Source organism: Oncorhynchus gorbuscha, linkage group LG17 (genome assembly GCF_021184085.1).
Source record: "Oncorhynchus gorbuscha isolate QuinsamMale2020 ecotype Even-year linkage group LG17, OgorEven_v1.0, whole genome shotgun sequence".
Lineage (NCBI taxonomy): Eukaryota > Metazoa > Chordata > Actinopteri > Salmoniformes > Salmonidae > Oncorhynchus > Oncorhynchus gorbuscha.
The window spans coordinates 1,285,164-1,303,979 of NC_060189.1; the positions used below are offsets into that span (position 1 = coordinate 1,285,164).

General features: G+C 44.9%; 1 protein-coding gene across 4 annotated transcripts; it reads left to right on the plus strand.

Moving 5' to 3' along the window:
* The first annotated feature begins 1,062 nt into the window (after positions 1 to 1,062).
* LOC124001689 (exonuclease 3'-5' domain-containing protein 2-like) lies at positions 1,063 to 17,932 on the plus strand. Of its 4 annotated transcripts, none has more exons than XM_046308684.1 (12): positions 1,063 to 1,828; positions 7,162 to 7,281; positions 7,318 to 7,824; positions 8,584 to 8,712; positions 8,845 to 8,972; positions 11,171 to 11,297; positions 11,841 to 12,145; positions 13,962 to 14,068; positions 15,342 to 15,477; positions 15,716 to 15,878; positions 16,175 to 16,380; positions 16,534 to 17,932. In XM_046308684.1, the coding sequence occupies exons 1-12, from the start codon at positions 1,742 to 1,744 to the stop codon at positions 16,748 to 16,750; spliced, it is 2,232 nt and encodes a 743-aa protein (XP_046164640.1). In that variant the 5' UTR covers positions 1,063 to 1,741; the 3' UTR covers positions 16,751 to 17,932. The 4 variants fall into 4 exon arrangements, with proteins under 4 accessions (XP_046164640.1, XP_046164641.1, XP_046164638.1 ...); XM_046308685.1 differs by having other exon boundaries at positions 7,162 to 7,245; XM_046308683.1 differs by having other exon boundaries at positions 1,067 to 1,211; positions 1,680 to 1,828; positions 7,162 to 7,824.
* Positions 17,933 to 18,816: the final 884 nt, after the last annotated feature.

An 18,816-nucleotide genomic window follows, 5' to 3' on the forward strand; every position in this document is an offset into this window, starting at 1 on the left:
GAATATGATCTGGTCTCTGATCTAGTGAATATGATCTGGTCTCTGATCAAGTGTTCTCTGATTTCATTAGTTTATTCCACTTCTTTCCAGAACAAATTAAGCTAAAAATATGTAATAAATTGATGGTGGAAGAAGAAAAACAAGCTTCTGGGTGTTTATGAGTTCCCTGTGTTCCCTGTGTTCCGTGAGTTCCCTGTGTTCCCTGTGTTCCGTGAGTTCCATGTGTTCCGTGAGTTCCATGTGTTCCATGTGTTCCGTGAGTTCCATGTGTTCAGTGTGTTCCCTGTGTTCCGTGAGTTCCCTGTGTTCCGTGAGTTCACTGTGTTCCGTGTGTTCCCTGTGTTCCGTGAGTTCACTGTGTTCCCTGTGTTCCGTGAATTCCATGTGTTCCCTGTGTTCCGTGAGTTCCTTGAGTTCCCTGTGTTCCCTGTGTTCCGTGAGTTCAATGTGTTCCGTGTGTTCACTGTGTTCCCTGTGTTCCGTGAGTTCCTTGAGTTCCCTGTGTTCCGTGAGTTCAATGTGTTCCGTGAGTTCCGTGTGTTCACTGTGTTCACTGTGTTCCGTGTGTTCCGTGTGTTCACTGTGTTCACTGTGTTCACTGTGTTCACTGTGTTCACTGTGTTCACTGTGTTCACGATGCCTTTCTTTGATTCTGCTACTAGTGATTTACATATATTTTAAAAAGTAACTTTACCTGCTAAAACTTTTATGCAATGTAGGTAATTGTGTAAGATTAATTTTTGAAACCTCCTGCTTTGGGCTGGATGTTCATACATAATCTATGAGCAGAATTACAGTTTACCTAAATTATCCTTGAAATTGACTATTTTCTGGAAGCTGTGCAGTGTCATGTTCCTACATTTTTGACACATTGGCCAGCACCCACAGAGCAATTTGAGGTCCAGCCAATGGCTTTCGGCCCCTAGCCATTTGATTGACAGCTAGCATTAGCAAGACTCGCACACAGCAGAGAGAGAGAGCAATGACGTCCTGCACATATCCGCACACATATGACGTAGTACACCATTTTCAGGGACCCGTTTTGGCACTTGAATGCTACTTTCAGAACAACTGGAAAATCTCTTAAGATATGTGCTATTCTGATCCTCACCTCCTCTGACTGCGTGGGGGCGTTGTCATGACAATGTCCCCTTGTCCATCACATGGAAGCGAGAGGGATAACTGGGAACAACATCTGTCTTCTCCAGCAGGTGCCGTTTTTTCGCATGGAGGTCCATAGGAGTGTCGAATGTATTATTGTTGTTGTTGTTGTTGTTTTAACGTATGGCATGTTTTCTACGTGTGGCTCTTTTGATCGAATATAAGTTTTGTAATTATTAGGTTGTTATGTTACTGATATAAGTATGATATATTGGAGTTTGGTCGTCACTAGTTCGCACAGCCACAAAGTCGTTAACCCCACCAATTTCTACAATTTATCTTCATAAAATGTGATTTGAAACCTTAACCACAGTGTTAAACTTATCCCTAACCTTAAATGAAAACCACAAAGTTAATTTTTAGTTTTCATGAATTCCTACGATGTAGACTGTCGTCTTTGTGGCTGTGGTAACTAGTGGAAACAGTTGTACCTGTTCACAGTGAGATCTGCCCTCTGATTGGCTAGAATGGGTTCCACCTGATTTTTGCCTCCTCCCAAATGGCTTCTATTTTCGAAGACGTTTATTTTGGTTGTTTGAACGGCCACGACATTATCTGGATAATGTGTCCGTCATGATAAATGGACCCGGAAGAAGAACCTCAACAAACCAGTGGCCATGTGCAGGAAGGCAGCGCTGCGTTATGGTGCGGACGTGAAACACTGAAGGTAGGTGCATGGAAATAAACACGCAGCAAATGTCAGTCCAGAGAAGGACATTAAAGTTGGTAACTGATGTATCTTGTCTAGTAGATTCAGCTAAGGTTGTCTGTGCTAGTTAGTACATTAGTTTAACGTTACCAAGCTAAGCTTCACTATGAAAAGGTCTCGCATGGAAAACACTCCTGTTAGTTGGTGACAACCACCGCAACATGACAAACTAATTTATATTTTACATTTAGATTAGGTCTCTGACTAACTCGTTTATAATTGTGGTAACCACATTAGCTAATAGGTCAGCTGACTGACACACTTTATTATGTAGCGACATCAGTCATCCAGTCTTAAGAAACATCCGGATTTATTTTAGCAACATTATTAATAGCTGTTAATCAAACTTGTCCAGCGACCGGACTAGTTTGTACCATTCAACTAGCTACACTTGTAAACGACAGTGAATTACACAATGTTGTCTCCGCTATAATATACCCTGCTGTTTGCACTCCCAAGGGTCGGATTCACCATCAAAAGCATTTATCAGAGGCATTTCCATCATCTCTAGAAACACTAACCAGTCGCTGGGTTGAATGTGTTATTTACTATCAATTAAACATTAAAAACAAATGGCTGAAATACAGGGCGTTCACACATCTGCAGGAACCCCACTTGATAGTGTTTAAACTGGGGGAGGTGAGGCTCAGTGCGGTCTGGTATTACATGACAGCCACTGTTTTCTACACTATATATAATTAACGATCTACTAACCGCTCAGTTTACAGTCCAGACAACACATCTCAACATAGAAAACCCTTGATAAATATTATCAAAGGTCGGGGGCAACAACGGCATCTACACCGTGTCCTTCGTCCCCGGTCTTGTCGGCCACTGGTTTCCCCCAACGAGGGTGAGGGCAGGAGCGACACCATGTACTTGTTAATAACTACCTAGTTAACTAGCGCACGGTGTCCTTAATTAGCGAGTTAACTAGCGCACGGTGTCCTCAACCCTTATCTTAACCAGTACAAAATATCAACTTCAATGGAGTAACATCAGAGTTGATGTCCCAAGGATGCCAGATATCAAGGATCAGACCGTGGGTTTTGACCTGAGATATCTAGGATCAGACCGTGGGTTTTGACCTGAGATATCAAGGATCAGACCGTGGGTTTTGACCTGAGATATCAAGGATCAGACCGTGGGTTTTGACCTGAGATATCAAGGACCAGACCGTGGGATTTGACCTGAGATATCAAGGACCAGACCGTGGGATTTGACCTGAGATATCTAGGACCAGACCGTGGGTTTTGACCTGAGATATCTAGGATCAGACCGTGGGTTTTGACCTGAGGCCTTCCTCTTGACAGCGCTTGGCTCCAACGAACTGCTTTCCTTGTCCTAACCTTTAACCTCAGTCTCCTAACCTGCTTCGTCATTTTGGTATTGAAGTGGCGTGAAGTGTGTCAGTGTTTTGTTAAACTCTTTAATGCAGTTAACATTTCCAATTCTGGCATCTTTAATTGTTTTTGCTTTTTTTCTTCAACCAAGATACAAATGCTGTTTCTAATTTTTTTTTAAATAAAAGCTTTGGTGGCATCCTATAGAATCTGGGGGTCATCAACATTTTTTTTTAAATGTAGTGATCATATGAAATGTAATTAGTTAAACTTCAAATTAAGCACAGAATGTAGGATTTTGTAGTAATGAAATGTTGAAACGCCATCTTGTGGCTCTTTCAGTAGACGGAATTGTGGCCTAATCTTGCCTAACGGAAGGGCCTGCTTAAGGACCACCACTCAAACCCTCAACCCTTTTTAACAGGTGTTGCATATGAAATGCTCTGGACAGCCCTGACTTTGGCCTCCTCGTTCTCTTTCACCCTTTTTGGGTATTTCCAAAGACGTGGCCTCCTCGTTCTCTTTCACCCTTGTTGGGCATTTCCAAAGACGTGGCCTCCTCGTTCTCTTTCACCCTTGTTGGGCATTTCCAAAGACGTGGCCTCCTCGTTCTCTTTCACCCTTGTTGGGTATTTCCAAAGATGTGGCTTCACGGTTGGAACGTGTCACGATTTCTTCACTTAAAAATAAATAAAAATAAAATAAAAAAACTCACCATGATCTTTTCTACAACTTGGACATATCTGCTTCTCCCTTCTGTGTCTTGTCTTGTCTCTTCTATGTGGAGTCTTCTCCCTCCCTTGACCAAACTGCTTCGGTCTTGGAACAAATGCTCTGACTCTGTAGTTGATATTATCCCAACTGCACTTGAGAGAGACTCCATATCAACAAAAGAACAGATACTCTTGACTTTTTCATTATTCGCATGATTCATCCGACGAGCATCAATCACTCCAGGAATCTCTGCAACATCAACTTCCCACAAAGACGCCAGATATTCATGTGTTGACATGTGACTATAGCAGATTGAGTTGTCCTGTAGTGATGTTGACATGTGACTATAGCAGATTGAGTTGTCCTGTAGTGTGATGTTGACATGTGACTATAGCAGATTGAGTTGTCCTGTAGTGTGATGTTGACATGTGACTATAGCAGATTGAGTTGTCCTGTAGTGTGATGTTGACATGTGACTATAGCAGATTGAGTTGTCCTGTAGTGATGTTGACATGTGACTATAGCAGATTGAGTTGTCCTGTAGTGTGATGTTGACATGTGACTATAGCAGATTGAGTTGTCCTGTAGTGTGATGTTGACATGTGACTATAGCAGATTGAGTTGTCCTGTAGTGATGTTGACATGTGACTATAGCAGATTGAGTTGTCCTGTAGTGATGTTGACATGTGACTATAGCAGATTGAGTTGTCCTGTAGTGATGTTGACATGTGACTATAGCAGATTGAGTTGTCCTGTAGTGATGTTGACATGTGACTATAGCAGATTGAGTTGTCCTGTAGTGTGATGTTGACATGTGACTATAGCAGATTGAGTTGTCCTGTAGTGATGTTGACATGTGACTATAGCAGATTGCGTTGTCCTGTAGTGTGATGTTGACATGTGACTATAGCAGATTGAGTTGTCCTGTAGTGTGATGTTGACATGTGACTATAGCAGATTGAGTTGTCCTGTAGTGATGTTGACATGTGACTATAGCAGATTGAGTTGTCCTGTAGTGTGATGTTGACATGTGACTATAGCAGATTGAGTTGTCCTGTAGTGTGATGTTGACATGTGACTATAGCAGATTGAGTTGTCCTGTAGTGATGTTGACATGTGACTATAGCAGATTGAGTTGTCCTGTAGTGATGTTGACATGTGACTATAGCAGATTGAGTTGTCCTGTAGTGATGTTGACATGTGACTATAGCAGATTGAGTTGTCCTGTAGTGATGTTGACATGTGACTATAGCAGATTGAGTTGTCCTGTAGTGATGATGTTGACATGTGACTATAGCAGATTGAGTTGTCCTGTAGTGATGTTGACATGTGACTATAGCAGATTGAGTTGTCCTGTAGTGATGATGTTGACATGTGACTATAGCAGATTGAGTTGTCCTGTAGTGATGATGTTGACATGTGACTATAGCAGATTGAGTTGTCCTGTAGTGTGATGTTGACATGTGACTATAGCAGATTGAGTTGTCCTGTAGTGTGATGTTGACATGTGACTATAGCAGATTGAGTTGTCCTGTAGTGTGATGTTGACATGTGACTATAGCAGATTGAGTTGTCCTGTAGTGATGTTGACATGTGACTATAGCAGATTGAGTTGTCCTGTAGTGATGTTGACATGTGACTATAGCAGATTGAGTTGTCCTGTAGTGATGATGTGACATGTGACTATAGCAGATTGAGTTGTCCTGTAGTGATGTTGACATGTGACTATAGCAGATTGAGTTGTCCTGTAGTGATGATGTTGACATGTGACTATAGCAGATTGAGTTGTCCTGTAGTGATGTTGACATGTGACTATAGCAGATTGAGTTGTCCTGTAGTGATGATGTTGACATGTGACTATAGCAGATTGAGTTGTCCTGTAGTGATGATGTTGACATGTGACTATAGCAGATTGAGTTGTCCTGTAGTGTGATGTTGACATGTGACTATAGCAGATTGAGTTGTCCTGTAGTGTGATGTTGACATGTGACTATAGCAGATTGAGTTGTCCTGTAGTGATGTTGACATGTGACTATAGCAGATTGAGTTGTCCTGTAGTGTGATGTTGACATGTGACTATAGCAGATTGAGTTGTCCTGTAGTGTGATGTTGACATGTGACTATAGCAGATTGAGTTGTCCTGTAGTGTGATGTTGACATGTGACTATAGCAGATTGAGTTGTCCTGTAGTGTGATGTTGACATGTGACTGTATAGCAGATTGATAGCAGATTGAGTTGTCCTGTAGTGTGATGTTGACATGTGACTATAGCAGATTGAGTTGTCCTGTAGTGTGATGTTGACATGTGACTATAGCAGATTGAGTTGTCCTGTAGTGTGATGTTGACATGTGACTATAGCAGATTGAGTTGTCCTGTAGTGTGATGTTGACATGTGACTATAGCAGATTGAGTTGTCCTGTAGTGATGTTGACATGTGACTATAGCAGATTGAGTTGTCCTGTAGTGATGATGTTGACATGTGACTATAGCAGATTGAGTTGTCCTGTAGTGATGTTGACATGTGACTATAGCAGATTGAGTTGTCCTGTAGTGTGATGTTGACATGTGACTATAGCAGATTGAGTTGTCCTGTAGTGATGTTGACATGTGACTATAGCAGATTGAGTTGTCCTGTAGTGATGTTGACATGTGACTATAGCAGATTGAGTTGTCCTGTAGTGATGTTGACATGTGACTATAGCAGATTGAGTTGTCCTGTAGTGATGTTGACATGTGACTATAGCAGATTGAGTTGTCCTGTAGTGATGTTGACATGTGACTATAGCAGATTGAGTTGTCCTGTAGTGTGATGTTGACATGTGACTATAGCAGATTGAGTTGTCCTGTAGTGTGATGTTGACATGTGATTATAGCAGATTGAGTTGTCCTGTAGTGATGTTGACATGTGACTATAGCAGATTGAGTTGTCCTGTAGTGATGTTGACATGTGACTATAGCAGATTGAGTTGTCCTGTAGTGATGTTGACATGTGACTATAGCAGATTGAGTTGTCCTGTAGTGTGATGTTGACATGTGACTATAGCAGATTGAGTTGTCCTGTAGTGTGATGTTGACATGTGACTATAGCAGATTGAGTTGTCCTGTAGTGTGATGTTGACATGTGACTATAGCAGATTGAGTTGTCCTGTAGTGATGTTGACATGTGACTATAGCAGATTATTTCCCAGGGGATGAGGTGTCTTCTACTAACCAATAGTCTTTTCTCTTCACAGGCGCCGACGTTGGACAGGGCAAATCTTGCTGTTCCCAAAAATGCTGACATCACCAGTATCTCTGACATCACCAGTATCTCTGACATCACCAGTATCTCTGACATCACCAGTATCTCTGACATCACCAGTATCTCTGACATCAACAGTATCTCTGACATCACCAGTATCTCTGACCAAACTTCAATTCGATCTGTAAAGGTCTATCTACCTACACCCCTCTACACACCACACAACCAACCAGCTCAAACCAAATCGGCACCTCTGAAACCCAAGATGGCTACTAGATTTAATGCCCTGATGGCTACGGTGGTCACCCTGTTGGGGGCCACCTTGGGAGGCCTGTTACTATGGCGACAGCCAACCCTGAGGACACAGAAGAAGCGGCGTCTAGCTCCGGGTCAGATAGGGGTCAGCACTGGTCCCGTATCAGTGGAACAGCTGGGTCCTGTGAAACCAGAGCCTGTGGTTGTGGAGCCGGCCGAGTCCCAGCTAACCCCTGGTCAGAGCCTGGACCTCCTCCTGCCTGTTTCACTGCCCCCTGCTGACCAGCTCTTGGCAGTGCAGTCAGTGATGGTGAGCTCTGAGGAGGATTGGGAGCAGCTGTGGCCGTCACTGCAAGAGGAGCTATCAGTCTACCCTGTCCTCGGGCTGGACTGCGAATGGGTACGGGCCTGGGCGTAAGAGTTCGTTGTGCATGTAAAAAATATATTTCCTGTCGTAGTCTTCCGCTCCTTCCTCTCCCTCCCCAGGTGTCAGTGAAGGGTCAGCCGTCTCCCTCCTCATCCACCCTCCTCATCCTCCTTCCTCTCCCTCCCCAGGTGTCAGTGAAGGGTCAGCAGTCTCCCTCCTCATCCTCCTTCCTCTTCCTCTCCCTCCCCAGGTGTCAGTGAAGGGTCAGCAGTCTCCCTCCACATCCACCTTCCTCTCCCTCCTCATCCTCCTTCCTCTCCCTCCCCAGGTGTCAGTGAAGGGTCAGCAGTCTCCCTCCTCATCCTCCTTCCTCTCCCTCCCCGGGTGTCAGTGAAGGGTCAGCAGTCTCCCTCCACATCCACCTTCCTCTCCCTCCTCATCCTCCTTCCTCTCCCTCCCCAGGTGTCAGTGAAGGGTCAGCAGTCTCCCTCCTCATCCTCCTTCCTCTCCCTCCCCGGGTGTCAGTGAAGGGTCAGCAGTCTCCCTCCTCATCCTCCTTCCTCTCCCTCCCCGGGTGTCAGTGAAGGGTCAGCAGTCTCCCTCCTCATCCTCCTTCCTCTCCCTCCCCGGGTGTCAGTGAAGGGTCAGCAGTCTCCCTCCTCATCCTCCTTCCTCTCCCTCCCCAGGTGTCATTGAAGGGTCAGCCGTCTCCCTCCTCATCCACCTTCCTCCCCAGGTGTCAGTGAAGGGTCAGCAGTCTCCCTCCTCATCCTCCTTCCTCTCCCTCCCCAGGTGTCAGTGAAGGGTCAGCCGTCTCCGGTCTCCCTCCTCCAGATGACTTCCTACTCTGGCCTGTGTGTGGTGGTGAGGCTACAGCTGCTCCGAGGAAGCCAGCAGGACTTTCCCCTCAGCTTGAAGGAGGTATATGGTCCTCTGTGGCTCAGTTGGTAGAGAACTATGCTTTTTAATGCCAGTATAGTGGGTTCGATTCCCACTGGGGACACCAATATTACAATTATGGGTGGATGGCATATATTCTGTTTTATTATATAGGTCCTCCGGGACCCCCATGTCCTGAAGGTGGGCGTGGGCTGTTATGAGGACGGGAAACGTCTGACCCGAGACTACGGTCTGTCTCTGGGGAGTACCGTGGACCTGAGATATCTCGCACTACGACAAAGGTACTACTGGAGATTGACTATCAACCAAAGCCCATCTTTTATATAATATATGCCATTATATAATACAACTGAGTACAAATGTTCATGTTTTTAATTTACAATCTGTAGAAACTATGAGAATGTAAAGGTTTTAGACTTCTTCTTTTTTTTTCTTAAATATTACAGCACCGTTGAAATATATGGCAAATAGGAATGAGTTTTCAGAGATTGAGGGTCTGAGTGGAGCTGAAGGACTAAATACACACAAACATAGATGACCAATGTGAAATATACTGTGTCTGTGAAATGTGGAAGTGTTGTCCATTAGTTTACTCCAATTAGTCGAGGAGTGGTAAGGTTAAGGGACAATAATAAAGGTAAATATATATATATTTTTTTATTATATGGGGGATTGGAAATTATACACACCATTACATTGATAGATAGATCCTACAGTCTACAATATGAGATATCTACCTCAAAGAACAAACCATCACTACCTCCTCAAGAACAAACCATCACTACCTCCTCAAGAACAAACCATCACTACCTCCTCAAGAACAAACCATCACTACCTCCTCAAGAACAAACCATCACTACCTCCTCAAGAACAAACCATCTCTACCTCCTCAAGAACAAACCATCACTACCTCAAGAACAAACCATCACGACCTCCTCAAGAACAAACCATCACTACCTCCTCAAGAACAAACCATCACTACCTCCTCAAGAACAAACCATCTCTACCTCCTCAAGAACAAACCATCTCTACCTCCTCAAGAACAAACCATCACTACCTCCTCAAGAACAAACCATCACTACCTCCTCAAGAACAAACCATCTCTACCTCAAGAACAAACCATCTCTACCTCCTCAAGAACAAACCATCACTACCTCCTCAAGAACAAACCATCACTACCTCCTCAAGAACAAACCATCACTACCTCCTCAAGAACAAACCATCACTACCTCCTCAAGAACAAACCATCACTACCTCCTCAAGAACAAACCATCACTACCTCCTCAAGAACAAACCATCACTACCTCCTCAAGAACAAACCATCACTACCTCCTCAAGAACAAACCATCACTACCTCCTCAAGAACAAACCATCACTACCTCCTCAAGAACAAACCATCTCTACCTCAAGAACAAACCATCTCTACCTCCTCAAGAACAAACCATCACTACCTCCTCAAGAACAAACCATCACTACCTCCTCAAGAACAAACCATCACTACCTCCTCAAGAACAAACCATCACTACCTCCTCAAGAACAAACCATCACTACCTCCTCAAGAACAAACCATCACTACCTCCTCAAGAACAAACCATCACTACCTCCTCAAGAACAAACCATCACTACCTCCTCAAGAACAAACCATCACTACTCCTCAAGAACAAACCATCTCTACCTCCTCAAGAACAAACCATCACTTCTGTTTTCATCAACAAACCATCAACTATCTGTCTGAACAAACCATCAGGGGCTTTAAGAACAAAACCATCACTACCTCCAAAAAATGAAATAGATCATTAAAATAACAACAAAATGTACTAACATTTGGCACATGAACAAACTGTCACTATTTCACTCAAGAACAAACCATCTCCAACCTAAGAACAAAACTAGTTTTAATGACAAACCAACCTGAGTGGATGTAAACTACCGTTTTAATGACTCCAACCTCAGTGGATGTAAACTCAGTTTTAATGAAACTCCAACCAAATGAATGTAAACTAGATCATTAAAATAACAACAAAATGGATGTAAACTATTTGACTCCAATGGCACACTGTGGATTAAACCAGATATGGGAGTAATGACTCCAACCTAAGTGGATGTAAACTAGTTTTAATGACTCCAACCTAGGTGTATGTAAACTAGTTAATGACTCCAACCTGAGTGGATGTAAACTAGTTTTAATGACTCCAACCTAGGTGTATGTAAACTAGTTTTAATGACTCCAACCTAAGTGGATGTAAACTAGTTTTAATGACTCCAACCTAAGTGGATGTAAACTAGTTTTAATGACTCCAACCTAAGTGGATGTAAACTAGTTTTAATGACTCCAACCTAAGTGGATGTAAACTAGTTTTAATGACTCCAACCTAAGTGGATGTAAACTAGTTTTAATGACTCCAACCTAAGTGGATGTAAACTTGCCACTTCAACTGTATTTCCCAGGCTCTGGTTCTGAACCTGTGTTTCTGTGCAGGAAAGTAGTGCTGAACAATGGTTTGAGCCTTAAGTCTCTGGCTGCTGACCTGCTCAATGTGTCTCTGGATAAATCCATGGCTCTACGGTGCAGTAACTGGGAGGCTGACCAGCTGACCCCAGAACAGGTAAACTACACCACTGGTGCTAATTAATACAGGATGGATCCATAGTGGCTGATCCCAGAACAGGTAAACTACACTACTGGTGCTAATTAATACAGGATGGATCCATAGTGGCTGACCCCAGAACAGGTAAACTACACTAATGGTGCTAATTAATACAGGATGGATCCATAGTGGCTGATCCTAGAACAGGTAAACTACACTACTGGTGCTAATTAATACAGGATGGATCCATAGTGGCTGATCCTAGAACAGGTAAACTACACTACTGGTGCTAATTAATACAGGATGGATCCATAGTGGCTGATCCCAGAACAGTGCTAATTAATACAGGGATCCTGTGGAAAGATCGTTACTGTTTGAGATCAACTACAGTGCAGTCTGACTGCGACGAATAACTGATCGACAAATCTCCTTGCATCCCAAATATAACCAACTACTATGTTGTGAAGATGTGCGATCCTCTGCCGTTTTAATTTGCTCAGGGATCCCTCTCAAACACGTTGTCTCTGATTTTTAATTTAATCTCTGTCTTGTGACCCTAAGATAACTTACGCAGCCCGAGACGCCCAGGTATCAATCGCCCTGTTCATCCACCTGCTGGGCCTCAACTCAGACGCCACGCCCTCACCTGACAGTGGGAGTGGCTATACCCAGCTGGCCAATCGCTGCCAGGGCCTGGTAGACACACCCTTCAGGGAGAGGGGTGGAGGAGAGGGAGAGGACGGTGAGAGGAAGAGGAAGAAGCGCCAGCAGCCTACTTTGGAAAGCCCCGAGACTGGGGACCAGCAAGTAGCAGACCCCAGGAGGAACAACAAGAGGAAACCGCTCGGTGTGGGCTACGCTGCTCGGTCAGTGGTGGGTTTCTCTGTGCAGGGATCTCTTTCATAGCACAAACCCATGGAGCAGGCATTTGTTACTGACCTCTGGAAAATGCCAGTTTTCAGAGTCGTAATACCAAACAATTTGCCTGACTTTCATAGTAACAATCATCACCCACATTTAGGGAAACCTTTCGTGTAAAAGTTTGATTCTGGCCATTCATTTTAGATGGGTTTTATACATTTTCCCGTGTTAGTCACTAGTCTGATCCACAGATCCCCTGGGGTTCTGTGTTAGTGGAATTTCTAAATTCCTGGCTTGCAAGACCAGGCTTTATTAAGCTCTAGTTTATTTGATGGTAGCGCACCTTACCTCAGATCAATTTCGGACCTGCTTCCTTTTTATCGATATCCTGGTTAATACCCCCAGTAGAAACCCATTTTATTTGTTCGGAATATTCAAGCACCTATTATTGATCAAATTCAACTCCTGCATAACATTTTAATCAATAAATATCCGAAATAATCCCTCCCAAATTCGAGAATAAAGGCTACTTTACCTGCTGCCGACTGGGATAAGCACTGTTCGTTGTATCTAGTCACCCTTCCTGTACTCCGTGATAATACGCAGGCCTGTTTTAATTTTAACCTCAATTCAGAGGTCAGGTCTTTAGTAAAACGAGTCAAACTCGTCCACGATTTTCAGCGTACTACCTCCAGATAACAGGGAGAGGTATTTAGATCCGGATCGAAGGACCAATTGTTAGTGGAAATTCTAAATTCCTGTATGTTTTATAGCCAAACCAAATTGGCACTCGCTCTAGTTCATTAATGAGGTGTAAGTTCATTAATTATGCATGAAGTAGATCGAGACCAGTCTTAAAAGCCAAGCTAACAGCGTTTAATTAGAGTGAGTACTGACCACATACACATATTTCCACAGGTTATAAACTGAAAATGACATCATCAGTTTCACACACTCTCTCCGATTCCCACAATAGCCCAGTCTTTTTCAGGTCCAGAGATGTCTTCTACTCCCCTCATAACCCAGACATTCCAATCTGTCTAAAAGATATCTTCTCCTCCACAAATGGTACATCAAGGACCATTCTTATCTGTCAGAAAAGATACCCCATCCCTCTCCCTTAAACCCCCCAAGAGGTACAGACAATTAATTTGTTTTGCTTACATTTTCAGTAACCGCTTAACCAAGAGCCCATACATTTCATATCATAACATAATAGTATCAGAATAAATGGTTTTAATCAGAAATGTATACATTATTAATCATTTCAACTATAATTTCCTCCAACAGTTAGTCACTAGTCTGATACACAGATCCACTGGGGTTCTGTGTTAGTCACTAGTCTGATCCACAGATCCACTGGGGTTCTGTGTTAGTCACTAGTCTGATCCCACTGGGGTTCTGTGTTAGTCACTAGTCTGATCCACTGGGGTTCTGTTAGTCACTAGTCTGATCCCACTGGGGTTCTGTGTTAGTCACTAGTCTGATCCACTGGGGTTCTGTGTTAGTCACTAGTCTGATCCCACTGGGGTTCTGTGTTAGTCACTAGTCTGATCCCACTGGGGTTCTGTGTTAGTCACTAGTCTGATCCCACTGGGGTTCTGTGTTAGTCACTAGTCTGATCCCACTGGGGTTCTGTGTTAGTCACTAGTCTGATCCACTGGGGTTCTGTGTTAGTCACTAGTCTGATCCACTGGGGTTGTGTTAGTCACTAGTCTGATCCCCCGAGGTTCTGTGTTAGTCACTAGTCTGATCCCACTGGGGTTCTGTGTTAGTCACTAGTCTGATCCCCCGAGGTTCTGTTCGCTCTGTGTGTTGCAGGAAGTCTCCTCTTTATGACAACTGCTTCCTCTATGCCCCGGATGGACAACCCCTCTGTACCTGCGACAAGAAGAAGGCCCAGTGGTACCTGGATAAAGGAATAGGAGGTAGACAAACACCACCTTATACCCTGCTGGCAGTGCCAACACTGACCGTGGTTTCATATGTACAGTCAATGGGAACATTGTAGTATTGGTGGGTTCATACTGCAAATTTGGGCATTAATAAGCTCCTAAAGTTGGAACGTAGTGGCTGTCCAGTAATGCATCGGGTCAGGCTGTCCAGTAATGCATCGGGTCAGGCTGTCCAGTAATGCATCGGGTCAGGCTGTCCAGTAATGCATCGGGTCAGGCTGTCCAGTAATGCATCGGGTCAGGCTGTCCAGTAATGCATCGGGTCAGGCTGTCCAGTAATGCATCGGGTCAGGCTGTCCAGTAATGCATCGGGTCAGGCTGTCCAGTAATGCATCGGGTCAGGCTGTCCAGTAATGCATCGGGTCAGGCTGTCCAGTAATGCATCGGGTCAGGCTGTCCAGTAATGCATCGGGTCAGGCTGTCCAGTAATGCATCGGGTCAGGCTGTCCAGTAATGCATCGGGTCAGGCTGTCCAGTAATGCATCGGGTCAGGCTGTCCAGTAATGCATCGGGTCAGGCTGTCCAGTAATGCATCGGGTCAGGCTGTCCAGTAATGCATCGGGTCAGGCTGTCCAGTAAAGCATCGGGTCAGGCTGTCCAGTAAAGCATCGGGTCAGGCTGTCCAGTAAAGCATCGGGTCAGGCTGTCCAGTAAAGCATCGGGTCAGGCTGTCCAGTAAAGCATCGGGTCAGGCTGTCCAGTAAAGCATCGGGTCAGGCTGTCCAGTAAAGCATCGGGTCAGGCTGTCCAGTAAAGCATCGGGTCAGGCTGTCCAGTAAAGCATCGGGTCAGGCTGTCCAGTAAAGCATCGGGTCAGGCTGTCCAGTAACGCATCGGGTCAGGCTGTCCAGTAACGCATCGGGTCAGGCTGTCCAGTAACGCATCGGGTCAGGCTGTCCAGTAACGCAGGCTGTCCAGTAACGCATCGGGTCAGGCTGTCCAGTAACGCATCGGGTCAGGCTGTCCAGTAACGCATCGGGTCAGGCTGTCCAGTAACGCATCGGGTCAGGCTGTCCAGTAACGCATCGGGTCAGGCTGTCCAGTAACGCATCGGGTCAGGCTGTCCAGTAACGCATCGGGTCAGGCTGTCCAGTAACGCATCGGGTCAGGCTGTCCAGTAACGCATCGGGTCAGGCTGTCCAGTAACGCATCGGGTCAGGCTGTCCAGTAACACACTATACATTAGGCCCCCTATCCACACTGGCCGAGGTCAGTTAAAGTTGACTCTTCTCCTGTCTTCCTCTAGTGCTGCAGAGTCAGGAGCCATTCATCGTGCGTCTGCTGTTTGAGCCTTCGGGACGTCCAGACTCCCAGCAGGACTACTACCTGACTGCCAAGGAGAACCTGTGTGTGGTGTGTGGCAAGAACAACTCTTATATCAGGTGAGGAGAACCTGTGTGGTTGGTGAGGAGAACCTGTGTGGTTGGTGAGGAGAACCTGTGTGGTTGGTGAGGAGAACCTGTGTGGTTGGTGAGGAGAACCTGTGTGGTTGGTGAGGAGAACCTGTGTGGTTGGTGAGGAGAACCTGTGTGGTTGGTGAGGAGAACGACTATTTAGCCGTGTTAGTTCCCCTCTGTGTTGAGGACCGACTGGTTGCCGTCTCATCTTACCCCCCTACAGGAAGAACATCGTTCCTCATGAATACAAACGTCACTTCCCCTCGGAGATGAAGGACCACAACTCCCATGACATCTTGCTGCTGTGCACTTCCTGTCACGCGGCCTCCAACGTGCACGACGGCTTCCTGAAGCAGCAGCTGGCTGATGAGTATGGCGCGCCCCAGGTAGGGCTGGGAAGTGTGTGAGAGGGCTGGGAATTGCGAGGCACCTCACCATAGGATATTATCACCATACTGAGGTGTTCTCATGTATTCTGATTCTGTGTGAATTTATATGCATCTCTATTCTATATTTAGTCATTTTATTGTGATTTGATATCTTGGTTTTATGTTCCAGACATTGTCTGCTGCAGAGGGACAAGAGAAGTTGAGAAAATAACTTTTAATCAGTCATGGAAATAAGAGTATCAATATATTGTTGAGATATTCAACTGTGTGGATATTTATCCTCCCCTTCCCAGGGGTGTGAGGAGGAGGGCGTACATCTCCTGGAGGACTCTGACCGCAGGAGGGTTCGTTCTGCCGCCCGAGCCCTGCTCACCGTGGGGGCGGGGCTTCCAGAGGCCAGGAGAGATGAGCTACAGAAGGTCATAAGGTCCTTCTTCAACGACACCGACGTGGAGCTGACTCCTGAGACACTTCAGAGTGCTGCAGGCCTGGAGACCAGGTGAGGGTCTGTTCTGTTAACCTGACGGGCCTCCGCTCTGAGCCGGTTCCTATCCAGATGTTTAGTTCTTGTTTCTACTTCTTGCTCTTTGGTATCCAGGGATCTGAGTTTTTACAATGAAGAAATTGATTTGATTACCCTGCCCTCTCCCAGGATCTTCAATGAGAACTACGTTCCCCACGGGCTGAAGGTGGTGAAGGCGACCGCCGAGCAGGGCATGAAGGGATTAATGGAGCTGGAGCGCCGCTGGAGGCAACACTTCCTGTCCACCATGACACCTCGCTACCTTCCTTCTCTCTGGTCTGTCAGCCACAACCACAACAAGTTACTACGCAGGTACGGAGAGGACCTTCCCCTCCAGCTGAACTGACCTACAGTCACCACACCACAGTCTGGTTCCCAGGCTGGATCTGTCTGGTTCCCAGGCTGGATCTGTCTGGTTCCCAGGCTGGATCTGTCTGGTTCTCAGGCTGGATCTGTCTGGTTCCCAGGCTGGATCTCATCAGCTGTTGCAGCAGCCTCTACCTGGTTATTACACAGTATCCCAGAGAACAGACTAATGCCTACAGGTGAAGGGTTGTAATTCTGTGTGTTCAGTGCCTGCGATCCTTAGTCTACTGTTGGCTGGACGAGGACATCTGTTGCTCTGATCTGATTGTGGTGCCTTAATGTTAAATGCCAGACAGGCTGTGCTCGTGGGCCCAGCAGGATGTATTGGCTGCCTTACTGACAAATTGGCACCCTGTTCTTTTATATAGTGTAGTACATTTTGAGATCTAGAGCCTGAGGAGAGAGACTGCCTTGTGGTTCTGACCGAGGTCAAATAATTCTGTGTCAAGAACACTGACTGGAGACGATGGTGTAGAATTCATGATGAAATGCTATTGAATAAAACCCTAAAAAAAAACCTGGTTTAGGATCGTAACGATACCAGTATCCCAATACTCTGAGTTATAGTGGCAAGGAAAACAAAACATGAAGCAGACTGAATTTCCTGAGAGTAAACAGTCCTAATGCCGTCAACCAGAATCACATGTTTATTTTCCTACAACGGACAATATTTGACATCCGGTAGATTTGAATGACGCCAGAGTTCAGTCTGCTTTGTGTTTTCCTTGTTGCCATGGAAATACCAAGTATCGTTACTCTCACCATAGTGGTATGGTGACGATCCCTGCTATGGTTCTAGTTTCCCAGATTTAAAAACTAGTCCTGGCCAGAAAATAGCGTAGGAGACGAGACTTCATCTAGGTCCAGGAAACGGGCCCCATGCAGTGCATTTGGGAAAGTATTCAGACCCCTTGACTTTTTCCATATCTTGTTACAGCGATATTCTGAAATGGATTAAATGGCCGTTTTTTTTCCCCCTCATTAACATATCCACATGATGTTGACGTCGATTTAGGAAGCACCCCACATATCCCTAATTGTACAACTGACTAGGTGTGTGTCCCCCCCCCCACCCCCCTTTCCTTTCTCATAATGACTAAGCAAAAAAACTTGTTTTTAGACTTTTTTTTGTTGCAAATTTATTGATTTATTTGACATTTTTTAAATATCACATTTACATAAGTATTCAGACCCTCTACTTTGTTGAAGTACCTTTTGGTAGTGATTACAGCCTCAAGTCTTCTTGGGTATGATGCTATATGAGCTTGGCACGCCTGTATTTGGGGAGTTTCTCCCATTCCTCTCTGCAGATCCCCTCAAGCTCTCCTGTGTTGTCATTGCTTAGGGTCGTTGTCCTGTTGGAAGGTGAACCTTCACCCCAGTCTGAGGTCCTGAGCGCTATGGAGCAGGTTTTCATCATCTCTGTACTTTTTGTTCTTTCCCTCGATCCCGACTAGTCTCCCAGTCCTTGCCGCTGAAAAACCTCCCCACAGCTTGATGCTGCCACCACTGTGTCTCGACACAATCCCGTCTCAGACCTCTACGGACAATTCCTTCAACCTCATGGCTTGGTTGTTGTTCTGATATGTCCTGTCAACTGTGGGATCTTATATAGACAGTGTCTTTCCAAATCATGTCCAATCAGTTGAATTTACTACAGATGGACTCCAATCAAGTTGTAGAAACATCTCAAGAATGATCAATGGAAACAGGATGCACCTGAGCTCAATTTCAAGTCTCACAGCAAAGGGTCAGAATACTTATGTAAATAAGGTATCTGTTTTAGTTTTATGCATTTCTTAATTTCTAAAAAACACTGTCATTATGGAATATTGTGTGTAGACTGATTTATTAATTTAATCAATTTTAGATTAAAGTTGTAACGTAACAACTCATGGGGTCTGAATATTGACCGGTTTCAGAAAATCCTGTATTTTAGACTAAGCTGGAACCTGCTCTTAGTTATCATTAAATACGCGTTATGATTTTCCCTGCGGGTTTTCAGTTGTAAAGATAATGACTTGGCATTTGTACAGAAATCAAGTT